Below are 23,003 nucleotides of genomic sequence, written 5' to 3' on the forward strand. Positions count from 1 at the left end.
AGCCAGTATTTACTGTACCCTGCACAGAAACAAAATAACTCACCCAAATCTAATTCTCTCTGCACATTTTACATCTGCCCCCCTGCAGTGCACATGGTTTTGTCCATCTAAGAAGGATTTTGTCAGGAGTGAACTAGAATAAGGTCCAATATGCTTTCGGTACCTCATTTATACAGTCATTTACATACAAATATGCCTTTCCGTGTAATTCCACATGAATTCCGACCCAAGGGCTAATTCAGGTTGGATTGCTTATGCGATCCATCGCGCAGTTCTCCATTAGTTGGGAAATGCACATGCCGGGTCCGTTCTGCGTATGTTCGGAACCGGTACTGCGAAATGCCAACCCCTTTGCCTGATTGATAGGCAGAGGAGTTTGCGGGGAGGGAAGGGTGGCTGGTGGTTGTAAAAACGGGGATTTGAAGCCCACGTTTCCTGGGTGTGGTGACTCCCAAGGACTGCATCACAAATGCAGTTTCCGTGGCCTCTCAATGCCCCCTGAGACTGCAAGTTCAAGTAAGGTCAGATTTACTCAGAATTCAGTCACAGTTGCAGGGCCGGGAGGTGGACCCCAATTTGGGACTCTCCTGGCCATTCTGGGAGGGTAGGTAAGTATGTATTACAGGGTTGCCAACCCTCCCGGAATGGCCGGGAGGATCCCGAAAATCGGGTCCCCCTCCTGGCCCCCCGGAAAGGTGGGCAACCCTCCCGGATTCCGGCGGTCCCCCCCCCCCCCCCATGTACCTTGGGGCAAAGCTTGAAATTGCCACGATTCGCAGCTTTTCGATGGAAGGGGGTGGGGCTAAATATGCAAATCGTGCATATTTAGCTCCACCCCTCGTCGGAGACCCGCATATTGCGGGATTTGCATCACTAGGGGCAGGGACTGATGATGTCTTCATCAGGCCCCGCCCCCAGAAGTGATGCTGACAGTCTCCTCTCCGGGGTTCTCCCGGAGAGGAGACTGTAAAAGTAGGCAACCCTGATGTATTATATTCACGTCTTCCTGCATTTGCATTGCTAAGGATCGCATATGATTTAGCTGCTGCGTACAGCTTAGTGTATACGGTAATGATAGCCCCTGAGCCCGCTTTATCTAATGTACACATGGAGAGTCTGAGGATGGCAGGGAACGTCCTGCCCAGCCATTGTCTGTGGTTGTGCTGATCACCGGGTAACTGAGACGGTCACTGAGTCTCTATCTGATCACAGTGCGCAGGATTCAGTACAATGGGGTTTCCAAACCAGTCTGACACTATTTGTGTGTTTGGGATTTGGTAATTCTGCCCTTTGATTAGCTGGGGCAATATTTAAAATCTTGTCAATGATTCACCGCAGCAAACGCTTCTGGGAATCTCTCCACTGGCTCCAGCACAGCCGCAGCCATTACATAGTCAGGGAAAATGGGAACGTATACATCTATAGGCCTCCTCTGCTTGACGTGGCTATGTGCCGGGGTCACTGGGAAAGACGGGAACTCTGAGCCGCCGCGCAGGTAAGACTCCAAATACGTATTATTCACATTTATCTCACATAAAGGGGCCCATTTATCAGAGTGATAAAACTCGCTGCGTGTTATAGAGGGTGTTCCAGCCGACCAGATCCCAACTGCCATTTTTCAAACACATGGCTGCTGTGAGCTGATTGGCTGGAGCACCATGTATCATTCACAATGAGTTTTATCGCTTGTTCAAAAATGAGCCCCATTGAGGCAAAACCATTCTGCAATGCAGGGGGGGGGGGGTTTAAAATGTAGAGAAAGAGTTAAATTTGTGAGGGGCATAACCTGGCTCACATCTAAATTAACGTGTAAAAATAAATCTGGCCTGCATCTGTGGGCTACGTACATAAGCAGAGAATATTTAACCTGGATGCAGACATAATGCATGTATTTGCTCCCCTTGTGGGGTAACATGGTTTGTTCCAGGTGCAAAGTTACTATTTTTTGTTCAGTATTATTATGTGCTGGGGGAGAGAGAGTCTATTCTGAGCGCTTATTCTGAGTCAGACGCAGAAGATTCCGTGTCTCTGTCTTTTGGCGGAACCCCATCCCTCCCGCAGCCGGCAATGTCCCACGGCTGGGAGGGGGGGGGCAGTTGGGTGTCCCCCCGTCACCCTGAATAGACACCCTGCGCATGCACACAGCATCTATTCTTGCAACCAGATGGGCTGGGGGCATAGCCAGCAGCTCACAGAGCCGCTGGGCATGCCCCCATGGTGACTAAAAAGGGGGGCGTGGCCTCATCGGAGAGCCGCAGGCATAGGCCATGCCCCCATTCGTTAGGTTACGGCACCCAATATTTTCGGTGAGTGTCCCGGGTCCTCTGGAGTAAAAGTTGGGAGGTATGCCCATCTACGACTTTTTAAAAATTGCAGCTACAAAGCTCTTCCCTAGTGTACATCCATGTGTCCAAATGTGCAAGGACTGAGATGCCCACTGCCAGAATCCATATTGTAAATGGGTAAATACCAATTGGTGCGTCTTTAGACGCATCATAGGTCGTACCATCAAAACGGTCACCAATAATATGGCAGGTCCGGATTCTCCATCTTAGTATAGCCTCCTATGTGAGCAGCCGATTGGCTCTGTACGAAGCGGAATTTAGTGACACGCTGGGGACATTCCCATAACCCGCCCATAACGAAGATCATTTCCATGCCATGCACTAAGTCACGCCCCGTCACCGCCCAGAAATGCCCACTATGCCAAAATCCATTGCATAAAACATCACTTGAGCATGCGGTTCAAAATCAGACCGTCTGTATGTCAGTGTTAATTTCGTCAACGAAGGTTTTTTCTGTGACTAAAATGTAATGAAAATCGGATTCTCTTAATCTTGACTAAATGATATTCTGCGTCATCATGGCATAACATTGACAAGACGAAAACGCTATATAATTTTCCTCTGGACACCTCCAGGTTGTTTTTTAAAGTGACTTTTTTATTATTATTTCATTAATAATACTGTATTTTATACAGCTTTACCCATTCTCTCTGGCCCTAGATTTTCTTACTTGTGCTGCGGCTGCGCAACAACTCTGTCATGAGAATCACTCAGGGCATACATAATTATCGCATCTGCATTAACATATGCGATAATTATGGCAAAGGACAGCTCTTGCGTTAAGAGCTGTCCTTTGCAGTGAGTCAGCGGGTCGCATCAGGTCCCGGCGGCTCCCCCCTCCCTCCCTTACCCGGCGCTGCTGCTGCTACGCCGGGCTCTCCTCCTCCCTGCACTCGGAAAAGGATCATAGTGCAGGGAGGAGGAGGTCACAGGTCCGGGCAGCGGTGCGGGGCGGCTGTGGGTCGGTGCGGGGCGGCGGTGGGTCACGTTAGAAGCCCATAGGCTTCTATGGGGCAACGCCAGATTTTTCTGGTGATGCCCCCCGTCCCGGTAACCCGGCGGGGGGTGCTTTGAGCAGTCAGTTTATGTAGCTAGCTAATTGGTTACCTTTAGCTAAATAGCTATATATTATAATGAGTGAGTGAGTGCTGTGAAGGAATGGAAGGGGCGGGCAATCCCTGCAGCTCTATGCTGAGCCTGTGCTAGACTGACACTGTAGTAGATTATATAATAAATAATAATAATAATAATAATAATAATAAAATAATAATAATTGCCATTTTGAATGTGTATTTTTAATTATGCCTTAATGCTGCCTCTTTATGCACTTTTTATGAATAAAATGATTTTATATGTAAATGTGATCTTTCTAGCACTCTGGGTACTTATGTAGTATCTGGGCGTCCGATTTAGAAATCGGATCGCATCGCATCGCATCGCATCGCATGCGACCAAATCGTATGCGATGCGATGGTCAAGATTTTTCCATAGGATTCAATGTTAAAATGGTCTGAGTCCATTTTAACATAGAATTCAATGGGAAAAAGGGGTCCTTTTCCTTTCCCCACTATCCAAGTGGGCACGGAGTTGGATATAAACCTGTGGCGAGCGTAGCGAGCCACCGAGCCCGAAGCGTGGCGAGCGGACACAGAATACTTTTTAAGAAATATGCGTCCCCTCGCGGGGCTCGCTTCGCTCGCCACGCTTCGGGCTCGGTGGCGCGCTGCGCTCGCCACACTATATAAAATCAACTCTATGCCCACTTGGATAGTGGGGAAATGAACAGGACCTTCTTAACATTGAATCCTATGCAAAATCGCATCGAATCGCATCGCATCGCATCTGATTGTATGCCTTAAGGTAAGGCATACAATCACAAAATCGGCAGCCCAGATACTACATAAGTACCGCACTCTGCATCTTGCAAGACTTGTGTAGTCCCTCTTCCGTGCCTGAGGCGTTGCTCTCTGCTGTGGTGCTAGCACAGTGTGGTCTGTATTTCAGCACTGATCTGCAGATTAGACCTCTGATTTTTGCATCAATCAGAAAGCAACACCCCCAGGAAGGAAAGAGGAACTATGCAGGTTTTCAAAGAAGCTGGGTTCTAGAATACACACTGCTGTATTAAGAGAAGTGACGCAGTGGTTCTGATTCTTTTTTACCTCTCAGGTTTGCCAGAAATTCAGGTTTCACCCCGAGCCCGGTGGACTGCCGGTTAGGTCCATGGTCTGACTGGTCGCATTGCTTGCCTTGCCAGAATAGCAAAGTAAGATTTGACTTTTCTAGTGGTCGCTTGGTTTTCTGCATCAATGTGCTCAGTTCATTATTGTGTATTATATGGAGGGCCCTATGTATGGGGGTGGTATAGGGTTCCGACAGTCGGGATCCCAACAGTCTTTAGCCCGACGTCTGGATCCCGACTGGCCGGACTCAGACAGCATGGCGAGCGCAACAAAGCCCCTTGCGGGTTCGCTGCACTCACCACAATGCGGGCACAGTGGCTTGCTCCGCTCGCCACCTATTCTATTCTCCCTCTATGGGGGTTGTGGACCCCCATGAGGGAGAAAAGCCGTGGCCGTCGGGAACCCGTCTGTCGTTGTTTTAAATGATTAGGGTAAATGACTATCGGGATCCCAACTGTCAGGACCCCTGTCCAGCACCTCTATGTATTATAATCCGGTACTTATGTATTATTTGGGCTCCCATGTTAAATGCACCGCATTTTTTCATACCCCTACTATCCAACTACGCATGGAGTTGATTATATATAGTGTGGCGAGCGCAGCGAGCCACCGTGCCCGAAGCGTGGCGAGCGCAGCGAGCCCCGCGAGGGGACGCGGTCTCATAAGAAAAATCGGAGCCCAGATATTACATAAGTACCTATAATCCCAGTACTGCCAGGATTATTAACAATCTATATTGTGAGTTGTAACTAGGGAGGCCAATCCCAGGCCTCTTTTTTAAACCTGGGATTTGGGATTGAAAAATTGTCAATCCCGGGATTGGCTTCCTGAAACTTGGGACTGCTTAGAAGCAATCCTTTTGCGGCATACTGGGTGGGCGGAGCAAGCAGAGACAGCGGACACGGCGGGCAAGCGGAGACAACGGACAGGTGGAAGCAGAGGGAGTGGGAGGGCAGACGCGGAGAAGGGGACGTGCGGTTAGGAGACTGTGGAGGCGGAGGCCAGCAGACGCAGCGATGGGGATGGCCGGTGCATGCCTGCACAGCATTACATCTTACATCACGCTGTGCAGCCACACAGCATGTTTTCCATGTAGCGCCTGAGCCAAATGCTGTGAGTGCCCAGCACTGCCCAACAGAAAGGGATTGAAATGCGCATGCACCTTTCAATCCTGAAATCCCAGTATTGAAATTCTGGCCAAAAATGCCCCAAATCCCGGGAACCTGCCGATCCTGGGACTGGTTTCCCTAATTGTGACAGATATTTTTATTTTGAATAAAAACATCCCTGCTATTTACAGTGGTAATGCGCATCGTTAACGATATTGAGCATTCGCACTAGATCAGGGCTGGCCGAACCGGTCCTCGAGATCTACCAACGGTCCACATTTTCCAGATCACCTAGCTGCTGCACAGCTGTAGTCATTACCAACTGTCACATTTTTAAACATGCTGCATTCATTCCTACTATAGATTCACAGGTGGCCTGAAAAACATGAACTGTTGGTAGATCTTGAGGACAGGTTTGGCCACCGCTGCACTAGATGATATGTGTGATATATCTTTACAGATATTGGTATTGTGCATATTGTTAGCAATATATCGCTCAGTGTATGCCCAGCATTAGGGGCAGATTCTTTTGGAACATGTGGGTGACATGAATTTTATATGTGAGATTTTTGGTCAAAATCATCCGAATTCGCACGTTTTCCAAAAATTGCACATGTAACAGGATGCAAATTGCATTAAAATCAAACTTTTTAACGCAGATGTTTTCCCATTAAAAAGTATACAACTCGCAAATGTAATAGTATACGACTTATGGTAAACGTTACCAAAAATCGCCGAAAAAATCGAGATTTGTACATGGTTCTGTCTTAAAAAAAATGTGTAAAACTTAAAATTTAAAAATAAATGGTGGTGGATCCCCCCTCCTGAGCATAACTGGCCCCGGGATCATTGAGCCGGACCTGGTTCCAAAAATATGGGGGCCGAAAAGCGTAGGTGGTCCCCCGTATTTCTGAAACCAGCCCTGGGCTCCAACAGCCCCCGGTGTCATGCCACAGCCGGGGGACACTTTTACGTAATGTCCCCTGGCCATATCATACGCACAGTGTCTGGTCAGCCCTGGGGTACTTAGGGGAGTGGGGACCCCCCCAATAAAGGGGACCCCCCCAGGCTTCACCCATCCGGGGCTGTCCACCTGTAAAAAGAATGTAAAAAAAAACCACAGACACAGAGTAAAATAAAAGTTTAATATACACACACAAATTGTACACCACTATGCTTACCACTCCAGGCTCCAGCATTGACTCTGTCCCCTGCAGCCTTATCCCACACTGACTGTAGGGTAAGCCGGCTTCCTCCATTGTAATGACAGTGGAGAATTGCGCTGTCATTGTGCTATAGAAGCACTAAACCCTGATTGGCTGTAGACGTCTCCATGGAGATGCCTAGAGCCAATCAGGGTTGAGTGCTTCTATAGCACAATTTCACCGATCCCCCGCAGTTTTCGCCAATGCTGGATTTTTTACCCAGCCAAAAAATCAGCACTGGGATTAAATGAAATATTAAATTAAATTGCTCAGACTGGAAAAATCATAAGACGGTGAGTGAATGGCGTATTGATGTGCGACAGAATAGCGATATTTTCTCGATTTATGCGCAGACTTGCACAGGGTGGGTTTTCTCTGTCCGGGTGGTGGCTAACCACTCGCAGTCACCTGTAAATTTGCAGATGAGTGATGAGGCAGCACCTTTTCCACTGAACCTGGGTCAGCCCTGCTTTTCCCTATGGATGACATTAAAAATGTCCATTTTAGGACTGATAAACTGCCATCCAACCTTCCCTCAATGATTTTAAAATAAAAATTAAAAGACATGACTAGTTAGCATTGAAAAATGTCGGTTTGTTTATTTTGTAAAATATTTTTCAAAAAGTTTTATTCAGTGCTCAAGCACACATAGCAGTATAAAAGTGCAGCATCTCCCATGTGCTCCCCCCAGCCCCTACCCCTGCAGCAGCAGACCGAATCCCCCCCCCCCCCCCAAAAAAAATAACATAAATGATACTGCATCCAATTATGATTTCTGTGTGCACTGCCCCAGGGGCGTAGCTAAGGGTTCATGGGCCCTGGTGCGAAAGGTCAGCTTGAAAAAATTAAAATCTCGGTCTGTTTATATTTTATATAGTGCTGTTGTGGAACTACACGTCCCAGCATGCCCTGCCACAGATTTTAGATAATGGATTTCTAAAACAGTGGAACTACACATCCCAGCAGTTTTAGCAATTTTCCCCATAATCTCAAAAGCCTGACAGACAGGACTCACTGTAGTCCGATACAGGGTGCCGGGCGGTCCTGCTCCTGAGTCCTGGCAGCCTACACGTGCTGTGTGATGGCGCGGAAGCGGTGGGAGAGGGAGGGGGAGGTTGGAGCCCGCGTGCGACGTCAGCGCGACGCACGCGGGCCCGCAAAGCAGCACTGGGAACGGGTGCGTGCGTCCTGTTCGCTTCCCTCTTCCAGGACAGTGGCGGGGGTTGGGCCCCCCTGGCTCAGGGGCCCGGTCGCATCTGCGACCGCTGCGACCCCTGTAGCTACGCCACTGCACTGCCAGTATCCCTCCTGGCTGCTGTCTTTTTCCACTGCAGCGCACTGTGGAAAGGCATCCAGCACTTCTGGTATCCTTTTAGCACTACCCGGATGTCCCAAACTGGGTTGGGACCATTTACACCGCCCACGACCCAGGTCCAACCAGTGTTCAACCCTGGTCAGGACCTGGGTAGGAGACCAGTGTTACTGGACCTGGGTTGGCCCCTTTTACACCAACGCTGACCTGTGTCCAACCTGGGTCCAACCAGGGTCCAACCTGGGTTTTGCCTTGGTGTAAAATGGGTATAACAGTACTCCCATAATCAGTTATCAATGCATGGAGGATTGGAAACCTTCCCAACTCCCTATCGTTAGAAACCATCTAATTCTAAAGATAAGCTTACATTCCAGTATGTTCTAAGTCGCTGGCTGCCATTCTGTACACCGTCAGCATCCTGGCGCATAGACCAGTGAGGAGTCGGAGGAGGGCACAAAAACAATTGGGAAATGTTGAAAATTGTTTTTTTTTTTCCACATCAATTTTCGTCCAAATATTCTTCCGTTCACTTCTCATGTTGCTGATGATCAATTAGTTCCTGCCTGGCAAACTTGGGCTAAATAAACAGATTCATTTTCGAAAGACAACATTTAGATGAGGGACGGATGATTAAGTAACTATTAGCTTATTGCTGCACATTGTAAATCTGGAACATTGCGTCATCTGTTATTGTAATTATCATTGTTTTCATAACCTGTTACAGATTCAATTAACGTCAGATGGAAATAATTGTGATTGAGGACGGGCCCCGCGCAGTCACACTGATTTATTTACATATCACCTAATGGGGCAACTGAGTTGGAAAATTCAGGCATAAGCTGTGAACATTGAAGGTGCCTTATAGCAGGAAAAGTTGCTGCAAAAGTTGGGAAAAGATACATTTTAGATACAGTATGTCGGAAAATAAAATAAACAAGGACCACGGGCCTGATTCAGCAGACGTTCGCTGCTTAGCGAGCCCGGCTAAACACCAGGTGACATCAGCTCTAGCCCGAATATGCCTTTACGCATCCTAACTGAATGCTGGTCGCTCAATTTTGCGGCCTTGCGATCGCGCCCTATGTCCCGGAAACTACAAAATATTTCCACTATACCGTCCCGGACCAACTTTTTTAATGTTAAATATTTTAAATATATGTGTGTGTGTGTTTTTGTGACAACGGGTAAATTTAGTAAAGCGTATACAAAAATTACACGTGTTAGTGTTGCCCGTAGCGACCCATGTCGACTTTCAGAATTGTGTCAACATTACCTCAGTCTCTCGACATGTTGAATGTTGACAGGTCTGTTTTGAAATTCTGAACATGTCGACATTCATTGTGCATGTTGACAACATATACCATATTCATTTTGTGTGTTTGTGCGTTAACCTTATTGTTACTGTTTCTTCGTTGTACAGCAAAGGTTTCGCGGTCTGGCTCAGCCGGCCAAGTATGCTGGAATGATATGTGTGGGCGATCTATGGGAATCGATCATTTGCAAATCGCCCGATAAATGTGTCCCCACCAATGATTGTGGTTCTGATTTTCAATGTAAAGAATCTGGTAAGATCTTGCCACAATATTTATTGATATAACATGCAAATGACAACTTCAAACGGTCAAATTCTTATTATCATCTGCTTTTACGGTGACTTTGCCAAACAATAATTATATTGTATTTATCGTTTTGGTACTTGTTTCCTAGCACGGCCACCACGATTTCTATCGTGGTGGTCGTGTCGGAAAAAATCGTGTCGGTCGCGTCGGTTGCATACCAAAACGCACACGACGCGACCGACGCGATGTACCCGATTTCTCCATAGGCTTCAATGTTAAAATAATTTAACATTGAAGCCTATGGAGAAATCGGGTACATTGTGTCCATAGGCTTCAATGTAAAATTTTTTTAACATTGAAACTGAGTCCATTTAACATAGTAAAAATTGGTAAAAGGGCCAATATGGGCCATTTCTCATTGGGTATGGCCCCGTCATGTGTGTAAAAAATAATGGCCCCCCATTGTGGCCGCCACCCCCACGATTGACGCGAACCCGAAGCGTGGCGAACGCCGGTGGTGCGCGTCGTCCAACCTTTTCATTCCCCTACTATCCACGTCGGCGTGGAGTTGAGAATAGATTAGTGTGGCGAGCGCAGCGAGCCACCGAGCCCGAAGCGTGGCGAGCGCAGCGAGCCCCGCAAGGGGACGCTGATACCTTCACAGATCCCTGCATCCCCTCGCGGGCTTCACAGGTATCAGCGTCCCCTCACGGGGCTCGCTGCGCTCGCCACACTAATCTATTCTCAACTCCACGCCGACGTGGATAGTAGGGGAATGAAAAGGTCGGAGGACGCGCACCACCGCCCCTCGCGGGCTCGCTGCGCTCGCCACGCTTCGGGTTCGCGTTAATCGTGGGGGTGGCGCCCACAATGGGGGGCCATTATTTTTTACACACATGACGGGGCCATAGCCAATGAGAAATGGCCCTTATTCTGCCTTTTCCCATTTTTTACTATGTTAAATGGACTCAGTTTCAATGTTAAAATATTTTAACATTGAAGCCTATGGGGAAATCGTGGGCATCGCGTCGCATTGTGTGCCTTAAAGTTAAGGCACACGATGCCCGCGATTGTGGCCGTGATAAGAAACAAGTACCATCGTTATTTTATAATCCTATGAGGGAGGGTTTATCCCTGGCTACGGGTACATACATAGGGGGTATACAATCCCGGGTCACGACTGTCAGGACCGGATGATAGGCCGGGCCACCTTTACCTGTTCGCTAGGCTGGGAAAATATCCTGCCTAGTGAACAGGTCTGAATAAGGCCCATACTTACCTGTTTTTTGGATGCCCCATGCATCAGATGGCAGCCGGGTCGGTGAAATAGGGGAGTGGCCTCACAATGGGTGGACAGTACAGAGGCTGTGGTCGTGTGTAGTAATTAAGGCTGAAAAAAGACGTTAGTCCATCGAGTTCAACATGACAGATTACCGACATTGTAAAGCGGCGGGGGTGTGGCTTGGATCGGGTCATCGGCGGCCCCGAACCATCTAGTTTTAAGGACAGATGTGACTACCCTTCAGGGGGGGAGTTGTAATATGTTTATCACATAGGCCGCTGCATAAGGAAACAGATGGTCTGTAATGGTGAACAAGACTGCGCCGACGGCTCGGATGAAGAGAACTGTGATGATTCGGATCGGGACACTTCGTTCTGCAGAGAGCTGTTTGAGATACCTGGGATGGAAAGGGCTGTTCGAGGGTAAGTGCATCTTGGAGGTAATCAGAATTAGCTTCTCAGGTTTTCTCCTAATCTGATGATAAACTGAAATGGGAATATGTAGGACTGAATACAGGAAAGTGTTCTGATTCTGAGGACTAGAGATGAGCGCGGACCCAGGGTCTTGATTTTGGCTTTGCAAAATCCGCCCTTGGTGTTTTGATTTTGTCTTCTGGTTGTTGTAAAACCACCCTCAGTTCTTAAGCGTTTCGGTTTTGGATCTAGATTTTTTTTTTTTAATTGCTACAATAAAATCATGTAATTTGGTCTGGTTCTCGTTCCTGAAGAATTAAAACATCAATAACATTCATTGCCAGTCAATTTTGATCAATTTTGACCACCTCGCGACTCACAATATTAGGTAAAGGCTGGCTGGCTAAGCTAAGTAACGGAGCACACGGTAGAACAGGAGAACACCAAAACTCCACCCAGTCTGAGCATTGGTCACGATTTAAAAGACCTCAGGACTATGAGGCACCAATGCATACCATGCTGTCCTCATATAGCTGTTTAATGTTGCTTTTATATCAGTTGTGCCCCTGATTCAGTGATAAATTCAATCAATTTGAATTTAGGTTCAATATCCTCACTCAGACTCATGCACAAAATGTTTTGGATCCCAAGTACTTTGGAGGCCAATGTGAATATATCTATAATGGGGAATGGAGAGATTTGAGATATGACCCAGCGTGTGAGCAGATGTATTATGCAGACGAAGAAATGTTCTTTAGGAAACCCTTCAACTTCCATGTGTATCAGTTCCTGGTAAGTAACGCAGCAGTGTGTGTGTGTGTGTGTGTGTGTGTGTGTGTGTGTGTGTGTGTGTGTGTGTGCTTTTTATCTGTTCACAGTCATTAAAAGCATATGGGTAAAACCGGTCATAGAGCAGTCCGACCCAGTGACCGGCTAAGACATCATAATGCAAGATAATAATAATTATTATAGGTAATTATAATAGGTAATTTGTATATGTATAGGTAATAGTTTGTCAGAGAGTACGGTAGTGCTACTGTTGTAGATGGCAAAATGACATCAGGTAGGGATGTGTAGACAAGACGATAGAGGCTTAGAGTGTCAGAGGTCAGGCACAGGCAAGGGAAATCAGTAGTACATTGCTCAGGCTCTACTTGCACAGAAATAACGCATATATTTGCCCATATGCAGAGTTGTATGCATCCATCCCTATATATGCTTCTGGCTTGCAATTGCCCTTTTCCTACAGAAGCTGCTCCTCATATTATTTTAATTGGGTGCAAAAGTACCATCTATACAAAGTTCTTCTTTGGAGTAATGATTTACTCCCATTAGGATCATTTCCTTAACATAGCTAAATAACCAAATATTGTCATTTTAATTAACTACCCAAACATACTACAGCCTCCTCCCCGCTTCTATAGCCCTTTACTGGCTTCCCTTCCCTTTCAGAATCCAATTCAAGCTTCTCCAACTCACTTACAAAGCTGTCACCCACTCACCTCCGACTTACATCTCTGACCTTATCTGCCTTTACACTCCCACCTATCACTCCGCTCCCTCCTGGGTTTGGGGGGTCTTTTAGGAACCCCTCGCACCATAGGTTCCTCACCTGGAATAGGTGACTGCAGCAGACTAGGTGGAAATTTATTTTCAGACAGGGGAGAGTAGTGATACTTTTAACGTAAAATATGTCCAATTTAGAAGTCAACGTGTATGTCTTGAGCAAATGGTAATTATTTAGAAATTAGCCGGCGGGGGACGCCATGAGCGGGCAAGGAGATGCAAAGAGGTGAGTGGATGAGCCGGGTGGTGGGTAAATTAGAAAAAAAAAATGCCCAAATTGGCTGATTGGCTAAGAGAGCTTGCCATTCATTTACATGGTGGATATTTTTGCAGCTTGGTTCCCGACTTCTGGCTCCACCTGCCAGGCTCTCCGCGAACCCCCAGCCCGGCTCTAGACTCCCTCCAACTGCAGCTCCCCGGGAGTTGCATTTGATAAATTGTATGTGATCTATCATCATCAAGTGCCGGATCGAGTGTGAACCCCACTGGGGAGCTTCCGGGGAACTCAGGTCATGTATGGGGACATTTAAACTGTTGAATGCATGGGCCAGCACAATTGCCGTTTCCCTTCAACGTGGTCACTGGCTCTCGTATGGGTATAAAATAAGTGAGTGATAAAGCAGATGTGAGCCCTGGTGTCCACTCTCCTAAATAACTATCCAATCCTCCCCTCAGGCTCGTGCAGATACTGGGATGTCCTATGAGATATATGAGGATTCCAAATCTGTCCTTAATGCCATTGGAAGAGAGAGTTCCTTTGGCTTTGGGATGAGTTTCGATATCCGCCCAGCAGGATCTCCCGCCGGCCTGCGATTTGGTGGATCTTTTGATACACAATCACAATTCCTAAAAAATATCTCGTCTCACACAGAAAAGGTAAAATTTCCCCTAACAATTTGTGTGTTTTAATGTTTATGAATTTTATACTTTCATATTGTTAAAGTAGTTAAAACTGTACAACATGCCCCCTGAAATCAATTGCTAGTATTTCCGGTACCCTTTGGAGATCTTAAAAACCTAAATACCTGTCCCCTCTGCTTCTACCTTCCACATAAAAATGCTAAACTGTTTGAGGAATAAATGAAGGTTGGATATTAGGAATTACAGTGAGAATTACTACTATATTGCAAGCCTTATCTAAAAGAATAATTACATCCACGTATTTTTAAAATATTCAAAAAGGCAAAAGATGATGGTGTGGCTACCAGCTGTGACGCAACAATGGCTGGACTGTCCTGCTCTAGGAGTTAGTATCAGCAGTGTGTTAGGGGATACCATGACAGGAAGCAGCCACAGTGCTAGTACTGGGTTGCTGCTCCTGCTCTACTATCGACCAGGCCAGAGCAGGTAGCACACTGCTTCCGTTCCTGGTGGCTGGTCACAGATGATAAGCTGCTCACACTTGTGGGAGGACTGTCAGACAGGCAGTGTCCTATAATCTTGTTAATGTTGAATTTGTGGAAAAAGTTTTCCCTACAACCATATATTTTTTAATTTTTTTTATTCTAAGCCTCCGGAGTCTTACATTGGCAGCAAAAATCAATATTAAAATGTCACAATGGCCATTTTCCAGGCATTTTCCCGGAGACCACGTGAATGGTAAAAAAACATATGAAAATGGTCAGAAAAAAAGCATGTAGACCATTACTACATTTCAACATTTTGACCATGTTGATCATATGACCATATTGTGTCCGCCTATTAACCTTTGACCTTTCATCCGTATGACCACAGGGTGTAGATCCTTTCCTTGTAATAAATAGACCCTTTAATATGAGATTTTTTCCTACACAACTCTTTACTTTTGTGCTGACATTGGAATTAACTCTATTTCACACCCCCCCCCCCCCCCCCCCCCTCGTACCATAGAATTTGCAGTTTGTCCGCCTTACGACTAAAATCCAGACGGCTCGTTTTCGGATGAGGTCCCATTCTTTGATGTTGGATGAGGAGATGTTTAAGTCATTAATGGAACTTCCTGACACATACAACAAAGGACTTTATGTCAAATTCCTTTACGACTACGGTACCCACTTCGTCACCTCCGGCACTTTGGGCGGCACCTTGGACAGCGTCCTTGTTCTAGACAAAGAGGTCATGCAAAGAAAAGGTTAATATGTAATGCACCCATTCTGTGTTTTTCCTTTATTGTCATCAACACTTTTTTATCAGCAAGTAACAAAAATATTATTTAGGGATAACGAGGAAAAAATGGGGGTTGGTGGTGGGGACTTATGGGTCATCCAATAAACATTAGACAACAACAATGAATAGGCAGGAAAAAAACCCATAAGCAAATATATATGACATAAACACTGTCATTTTAACAGGTCCATATAAGACTGGGCAATAAATAAACTATTTATGATGCAAGGGGACTGAGGAAGAGTTAATGTAAAGTCTAGCAGCGAAGGCTCCGACTGCGAAAGAGGTGGGGTAGACTCAGCTGACCTGTGGGAGTAGGTATGAGTCATAGGAGTTGATGAGGGAGGTGCGGGAAGAGTGGGATGAGGCATCGGGAGTGAGGGCTTGAAGAACAGCAGACCACACCTCTACTTTTTGTATCTCCTCTCTGGCTGAAGCCCGGAGAGGAGACTATGAGGGGCACTGATCTTGACAGCAAACCGCAAATTCCTAGTATACCTGGCCAATAAAGCTAATTCGGATTCTGATTGATGTCATCAAGCCCCACACAATTTGCATCATTTTAGCCCCGCCATCTCCATGAAGAGCCGCAAATCACGGTATTTAAACAGGGTGTGGGGGACATGCGGAGGTGGGGTGGGTCAAGGGGCATGCGGGAGACTTGCTCACCTTTACAGGAGGCTGGGAGAGGGATCCTATTTTTGGGAGCAGGAGGGTAGGCAAGTATGCAGCAGACTGTGGGTGGGTTAATTTAGAGGGATGGAGCAAACAACAAAAATCATACCTCCCAACTGTCACGATTTTCCCAGAACAGTCCCACCGTGTATATTACCTCCGGGGCATCTGGTATGAACTTACGCCTCTGACCCAGCATAAGTCTGAGTAAGAGGACAGACAGAGCTGACCCAGCATATGCCAGGTCCTTTTACTAGTGTATAACAATACCAGATACCAGATTACCAGATTCAGTGCCCAGTCATAATGTCAGGTCCACATTAAGTTTGGGTGCTGATAAAGCGTTTATGAAGGTTTAGGGAGACGGTAAGCTTCCCTGCCTATTTGTGTCAACTCCTTATGAATGAGGCAAAGTTACACCCATATTGCAGGGACAGGAAAAATTTGGATATTCCTCCTCCAGGGCCATACAGAGTAGCAATGGGCCTAGGTGTTGGGCAGTCAATGCTGGTCCGTGGATGTGTGCTGCTCTGTGTATGCAAACGTACCACTGATCTGTCCACAAATCTACCTGCATCCACCACTACATTCATCCCACTGAGCGGGTGACTTGTATCGTGGATTTGCTAGATTGGGCACTAATAATCGCATTTGGCTGACGGTGTCTGTACTCTGTGTGTAATGCCATGTTTGTCTCTCCCCCCCCCCCCCCCCCCCCCCCAAGAAATCACTGAAGAATATGTATCAAACTGTTTGGGTGGCCACATAGGAATAAGCCTTGAAACTGAAGACAAGCAGCTCCAGGGAGATTTGACTCTGAAAGGAAAACATTGCAAATCTATTGGAAAAGATCTTGAAGGTAAAATATCTCCTTAAGGTGTCATTGTAAAAAGGTGAACGTTACGTGCAGCAGTGGCGTAACTATAAATTTTGCTCCCCCCTGCCAAAAAGTTTGTGGGCTCCTCTCCAGCATGTTTCCCTAGCGGATAAGCTGAAACAGAAGAGAGGCAGAGAGACCAGCAGACACTTCTGCTTCCCATGGCTCAGACACGTCCCAGGCCGCCCCACCACGCCCATCCTTTACACAGTAGCCAATAGCCGGCTCTGTGTACAGTCAATTGAATCAGTGGGTGGATTTGTCATCTCTGTCATGGCTGACTCCGCTCCAGTGCTCAGCCAGCAGGCAGCGGCAGGCAGCAGCATGTCAGGGCGTCGAGCGGGTGCTGGCGCCCACACAGACCCTGCTACCTCTTGCTCCCCCAAGCGGCTGCTGGGGCTGCCTTACAGTAGTTACGCCACTGGTTACGCGTCTGTGCAAATATGGTTATGCAGATACACTCAAAGGTGCACTCTATTTGTACTCATGTAAACTGCGGTGGTGGCAAAACATTGGTGGGCATATATAAACCAGTAAAGGGGGAGTAAATCATTTAATTGTTTACAAATGTGCCTGTCTAACCATGGTATTCAAGTTTACACTCATTTTGAATAGGAGTTCCCATGTAAACTGAGTATTTGTTCCTGGAATGGCGAAACGCGTAAGAATAAAAGTTTCTCCCACGTTTCTTCAGTTGTTACAGAAGAACCAATCCTATCATTCCTTTCACTTTTTCTAAACTACTATTCAGATTAGCTTCATTGATGGCAATAGAGATCACTATTTTTATTTCACAGTCAAAAGTTTTCATTGAAGGATTTGTGCACATAAAGGTGCTTTTCCATGGCATAGCAAAAGGCACGAAACCTACTTTTATAGCCACCTTCATGTATACATTAAGCACCCATTAAACTCCTTTATACAGTATATATCACCTAGCAACAAGAACATGTGTGTAGTGCCTATGTATCCAGTATTTTGGGCCTAATTCAGACCTGCGTACACTCGCAGCCTAGAGAACAGGTCATCGCCATCGGTCGCCCCGCCGAACGTCTAATCTGACTTTTATTCTAGACGGAGATGGCCGGGCATTAAAGAGCCTGCTGAGACTTATAGTTTCACAGCCAAACCAAAACTAAAATATAAATGCTGACACGCACACCATAAAATTATAACTTTATTATCATACATGCACACACTTATACACATGCTCACCTTTGCTGCCATATAGATCGTTCCCCTTGTCCAGTAGAATCAAATAGGAAAAAAATATACTCGCCTAAATCCAGTATAGCCTCTGTCCTCTTTGTTCCATAGTAGGCATCCAAAGGGTTAAAACATCAAACTGCAGGACTCGAACCACTTGGACTGAAGAGCAGCATGTATACTTATGAGGAGCGTAATTAATTTTGCTTCTACCCTTAAAAATCGCACCTTATTACATGTGCAATTTTTTTTTTGGGGGGGGGGGGGATCTCACATGTCACATGTGCTGTGATATTTTTAGACACCTAAAAGAAAATCATGCATCATTACATTTAGGCCCCAAAGCTTGATACATCTCCTCTGATGCAATTTTCCCTTTGAATATACAAAAACGACCATTTGGTTGGAAACATCTCATCATAGGTAGCCTTCAATTAATGAAAACAGGAAAATGTACGAGGTTTATTGGAAGAGAGAGAGAGGAATGGCAGGGGAAGAGTATATGAGTCTCGGGTGATCTAAGATCAAGTATACATTTCTCCTTAATTTACAAAGCTTGTATCACCGGAAACCACTGATGGGCAGTAACGGTTGTATGACCAGGGCGGTAACGGTTGTATGACCATGACGGTAACGGTTGTATGACCAGGGCGGTAACGGGTGTATGACCAGGGCGTTAAAAGTTGTATGACCAGGGCGGTAACAGTTGTTTGACCAGGGCGGTAACGGTTGTATGATCATGACGGTAACGGTTGTATCACCAGGGCGGTAACGGGTGTATGACCAGGGCGGTAAAAGTTGTATGACCAGGGCGGTAATGGTTGTTTGACCAGTTGGGAATAGCCTGCAACCAAGAGATGCAATATTATAATTTCCAGCATGACAATACAAAGTAACGTCTTTTCCCATTTCAGGGGAGACACACAGTGACAGTTTAATCAAGGATGTAATCACCCACGTAAAAGGAGGAGATACCGGCTCAGCCGGGGGCTTAGTCAACATTTTTAATGCAGTCACCTATCGGTCTTGGGGGAGATCTCTGAAATTCAACCCAGATGTCATTGAATTTGAGGTAACCTAAAGGTGAAAGTATAACAACGCTGGTACAAGTTGCTGGAGATTTCTGTGTTGTCTTAGTGTGAATTGTGGAATTTTAAGTTGTGGGTTCCATTGGTCTAGTTACCAGAAGCGGTGTTGTAACCCGCGGTTTACGTTCATCATTATAAGTAAGTGTACAATATTTTGCTTATTGTAACTGTTATCACTATGTAAGGATATGAGTACGCTATTCGCTGTAAGGTCTATTGGATATATTTTGGAGTCACCCCGCCTTCAAGCAGTTGCCTGAAGGTAGGGTGACTCCCGAAACGTTGCAGCTAATAAAGGTGGCACAAGTCTCCAAGTGCCGCCATTCATGCATGTATATACGGATTCTATCCTTGGGAAGGCACGGAGCATTACCATTTGTTACCTACCCAAAGGAGTGCTGGAGTATGAAGCATATATATATATATATATATATATATTAGCTATAGATATATATCCAGGGCTGCCAATAGTGGGCCCCGGTTTAAAAAAAGGGGGTGGCCAACTGGACGCCCCTGTAAAAAAAAAAGTACCCACTCCTCCCTCTTGATGCCACTGTATCTCTCTCTATGTATATAGTACAATATAAATTCGGAACTCATTCCAGCTAGCCTTCCTCCACAGCATGCCCAGGTGCACTAATAGAAATTCAGAGTCCCTGTTGGCCCCACCTCCGCTTTACAATGCAATAATCTGTGATTTAATAGTGGGGGGACCATGATGATGTAATCTCACGGTCTCATCCTCAAGCACCGGCCACCCATTGTGAGACCACGCCCTCGTTTCGCCGACCCTACAACCTCCTCCCGCCTGAGGCAGCTGGAAAGTCCTTGAGTAGTATTATAATTGGTGTCCTTTTCCTTTGGACTGTATTTCAGTTACTGCCGCTATACGATGGTTTGCGGCTGACGGGGATTTCTGACATTGAAACAAAGAGGGAGAATCTGAAGAGGGCCTATTACGAGTTCCTCGATGAGTTCAGCTCTTGTCGCTGTGGCCCATGTGAGAATAACGGGGTGCCCATCCTGGATAACAATGCATGCTCCTGTCTGTGCCCTGCGGGATACGAGGGCGCCGCCTGCGAGAAGACTGAACGTAAAGGTATAAACTCGTAACTGTCTGATTGTAGATCGATGAGCGGAAGCCTGTGGTGTGACTCCACTTTTACGTGCCTTAGGCATTCTTCTGTGTGTCAGCTGTTGTGGAACTAAAAGTCTCAGCCAGCCAAGTGATATTAACATATGTAAAAATGCCATAATTCGTAATGGTTGAGCAGTTACATCAATAAAATGCAACTTTTATTGACTCCTCCCCTTATGTCCCTCCCTACCGATTCCCTGTTCACTACAGCGCAGTGTCACAAATTGTTTGATTCTGCAATGGTGAAAGTGCCCCATGACCAGAGCCGGATTAAGCCTTCGAGGGGCCCGGGTCACTTTAGACAGGGGGGCCCCCTGCCACTTGTCATTACTGGCCACAAACTGCACAGAACAATATTACACTGTCAAAACACAGAGTAAAGGCAGTAAAAACTTGGTCAATGGGTAACTGCAAGGGGGGGGGGGGAATTAATATAAACATATATATATATATATATATATATATATATATATATTACTACATGAAAAGCCTGTGTTTGTCCCTCTATACCTTACTATGTAGGAGCCCTGACTGGCTCAGTGCTGCCTGATTAAAAACCCTCCCATGGTGAGGCTGCTGCTGCTGTCCTCCATGGGCCTGAGAAGCATAAGATGAGCTCCACCAAGCAGAGCTCAGCACAAACCTCTCAGCCTCTGACCTCTTGTGCAAAGTCTCATTGGACTTAGTCAACTCCCAGTAATGCACTGCACACTTGTGCAGTCAGTGTGCCTTGGCTCCCGATGTTCAGCACCATATATCATTGTCACATTAGCAGATAGTGGAAGCTGCAGCACTACCCCAATCCCATGCACAAAACCTTAAACTGGATTGGGCAGGGCCATTTATGAAGGTCCCGCCATTGTCGTATAATTTGATCATTGTCATATTGTAATTAAAATTATTACTTCGTCCCCAGTGACTTGTAAGCGTGGCTTGTAGTTTGGCTGATAGCCCTGGGCCAGATGAACTAAGCTTGAAAAGTGCTAAAATGGAGAGTGATAAACCACCAACCAATCAGCTCCTACCTGTCATTTTCAAACACAGCCTGTCACATGGGAGTTATGAGCTGATTGGCTGGTGGTTTATCACTCTCCATTTTAGCACTTTTCAAGCTTAGCACATCTGCCCCCTATCTGTATAGACATCCTTTCATATACATATTGGGTCTGTGTGTTACAGCGGCCAAAGCCAATGGAATGTGGAGCTGCTGGTCACCCTGGTCGGACTGCCAATCAGGGAAGAAGCAAAGAACGAGGACGTGCAATAATCCGCCTCCTAAGAATGGCGGTGACAGCTGCTTTGGGAAAAGCATCCAGTATGAGTCGTGCTAACACATCTAGGAATGTCGCTGTCAGCCTTGTTCTATATACCGTGCAGTACTGTGCGTCACTGAGTTATCCACAATGTCTGTTTGTAGCTTGAAATCAATTAAGTTGAGTTTGACGAACATACATTAAAGAGGCTTAAACTATACATCTTAAAAATCATGCTTTATGTGTTTGTGCATACGGTATATGTATACGTACAGTATTGTGACAAGGATCACATACACAGGGATTCAGGTGAAGACTTTGATCACAGCATACCAGATTAATTCCACAGGCAAGCGTAGTTACAGGCAGCAGCATACAGGTAATCACAGCAAAAACAGACTCCATTGGTCCATACCATAGGCCACACCCCGGCCTATCGATTGGGCAGCGAATCCACCACTAGGAGCATTTGCACTCTGCCATGGAAATACTTACTGTATATTAGGAGTTCACAGGTGCTGCTGATTACACCCCTGGCTATTGCTACTGCTCCAAAACCTGGTCTGGATCCTCCACATTACTCTGATGTGGAGAGAGGCTGTCTCTGCCACACCTTATGTGTGTGTGTATATGCATATATACTGTATGTATTTACTGTGTGTGTGCAGTATTGTGTACAGTAGGTGTATATGAATATACTGTATATACTGTGCATGCATATATGTAGAGATAGAGCCACTCTCATTAGTGTGCCAGAATGGTCCTTACGTGGCCCATTCTATGGGACACGGGAGCTAGTGAGATTCTCACGCATCCGCCGGCTGCCCACTGCCACCCTCTGCCAGCACTCGCCAGCTAGTGAGAACTGGCAAGCCCTCGGCAATGACAAGGGCAGCTCCATGTGTATTCCACAGACAAAAACACCTTACGGTTTCACATGTCCCATTAAGGCTTTTTAGACATGATCTGAAATTTCACTAAACTACTGAATTTCTACCACTCAGACTAAAAAAACAATGAAATTATGATCATTAATGCTGGGGCCTTAATGCAGGCACACGCAGCGGGGGTTTCCTAATTCCCAGAACCCCTCCTGCCGCCGAGCTGTCCGATTTTTAACACAGCCTATGGCAGCTGTCTCTTCTGGACAGGGCTGACAGCAGGGAGAGCTAGCTGCAGTGGCCAGTGTTCTGTGTGGCAGTGTGAGAGCTGAGCTGACAGCAGGGAGAGCTAGCTGCAGTGGCCAGTGTTCTGTGTGGCAGTGTGAGAGCTGACAGCAGGGAGAGCTAGCTGCAGTGGCCAGTGTTCTGTGTGGCTGTGTGCAGTGGCGTAAGTTCATCCCAGTTGCCCGGAGGCGAGGTAAATATTGTGCCCCCAAAATCTCAATCAGTAAGGTGTCTGTCTACAGTAAGACAGGTCATGGGTTCTAATACAGGGTGTGACACTTGCAAAAATAATGTTAGGGCAGGGAGTCAGCCCCAAAAGCGACATTAAAGGCTTTCAATTACCTGATTCAAACAGGCAGGGGAGGAGAGGTGCCCCCTTGGGAGCAGGAGCCCGGCGGCAGATGACTCCATTGCCTCCCAGAGTTATGGCCCCCATACACTATGCGATTCTCGGCCGATCTCATCCGATTTCGGCCCTTTG

The 23,003-nt window shown here is 46.4% G+C and overlaps 1 protein-coding gene across 1 annotated transcript; it reads left to right on the forward strand.

Moving 5' to 3' along the window:
• Positions 1 to 1,338: 1,338 nt before the first annotated feature.
• On the forward strand, positions 1,339 to 21,576 carry C8A (complement C8 alpha chain). The gene is made up of 11 exons (XM_083157595.1): positions 1,339 to 1,495; positions 4,515 to 4,611; positions 9,575 to 9,719; positions 11,270 to 11,417; positions 12,011 to 12,200; positions 13,650 to 13,850; positions 14,844 to 15,084; positions 16,519 to 16,653; positions 18,792 to 18,949; positions 19,842 to 20,064; positions 21,283 to 21,576. Exons 1-11 carry the CDS (start codon positions 1,404 to 1,406, stop codon positions 21,432 to 21,434), a joined length of 1,782 nt encoding a protein of 593 aa, XP_083013721.1. The 5' UTR covers positions 1,339 to 1,403; the 3' UTR covers positions 21,435 to 21,576.
• Positions 21,577 to 23,003: the final 1,427 nt, after the last annotated feature.

This window comes from Crinia signifera, chromosome 8 (assembly GCF_055691185.1).
Source record: "Crinia signifera chromosome 8, ASM5569118v1, whole genome shotgun sequence".
Taxonomy (NCBI): Eukaryota; Metazoa; Chordata; class Amphibia; order Anura; family Myobatrachidae; genus Crinia; species Crinia signifera.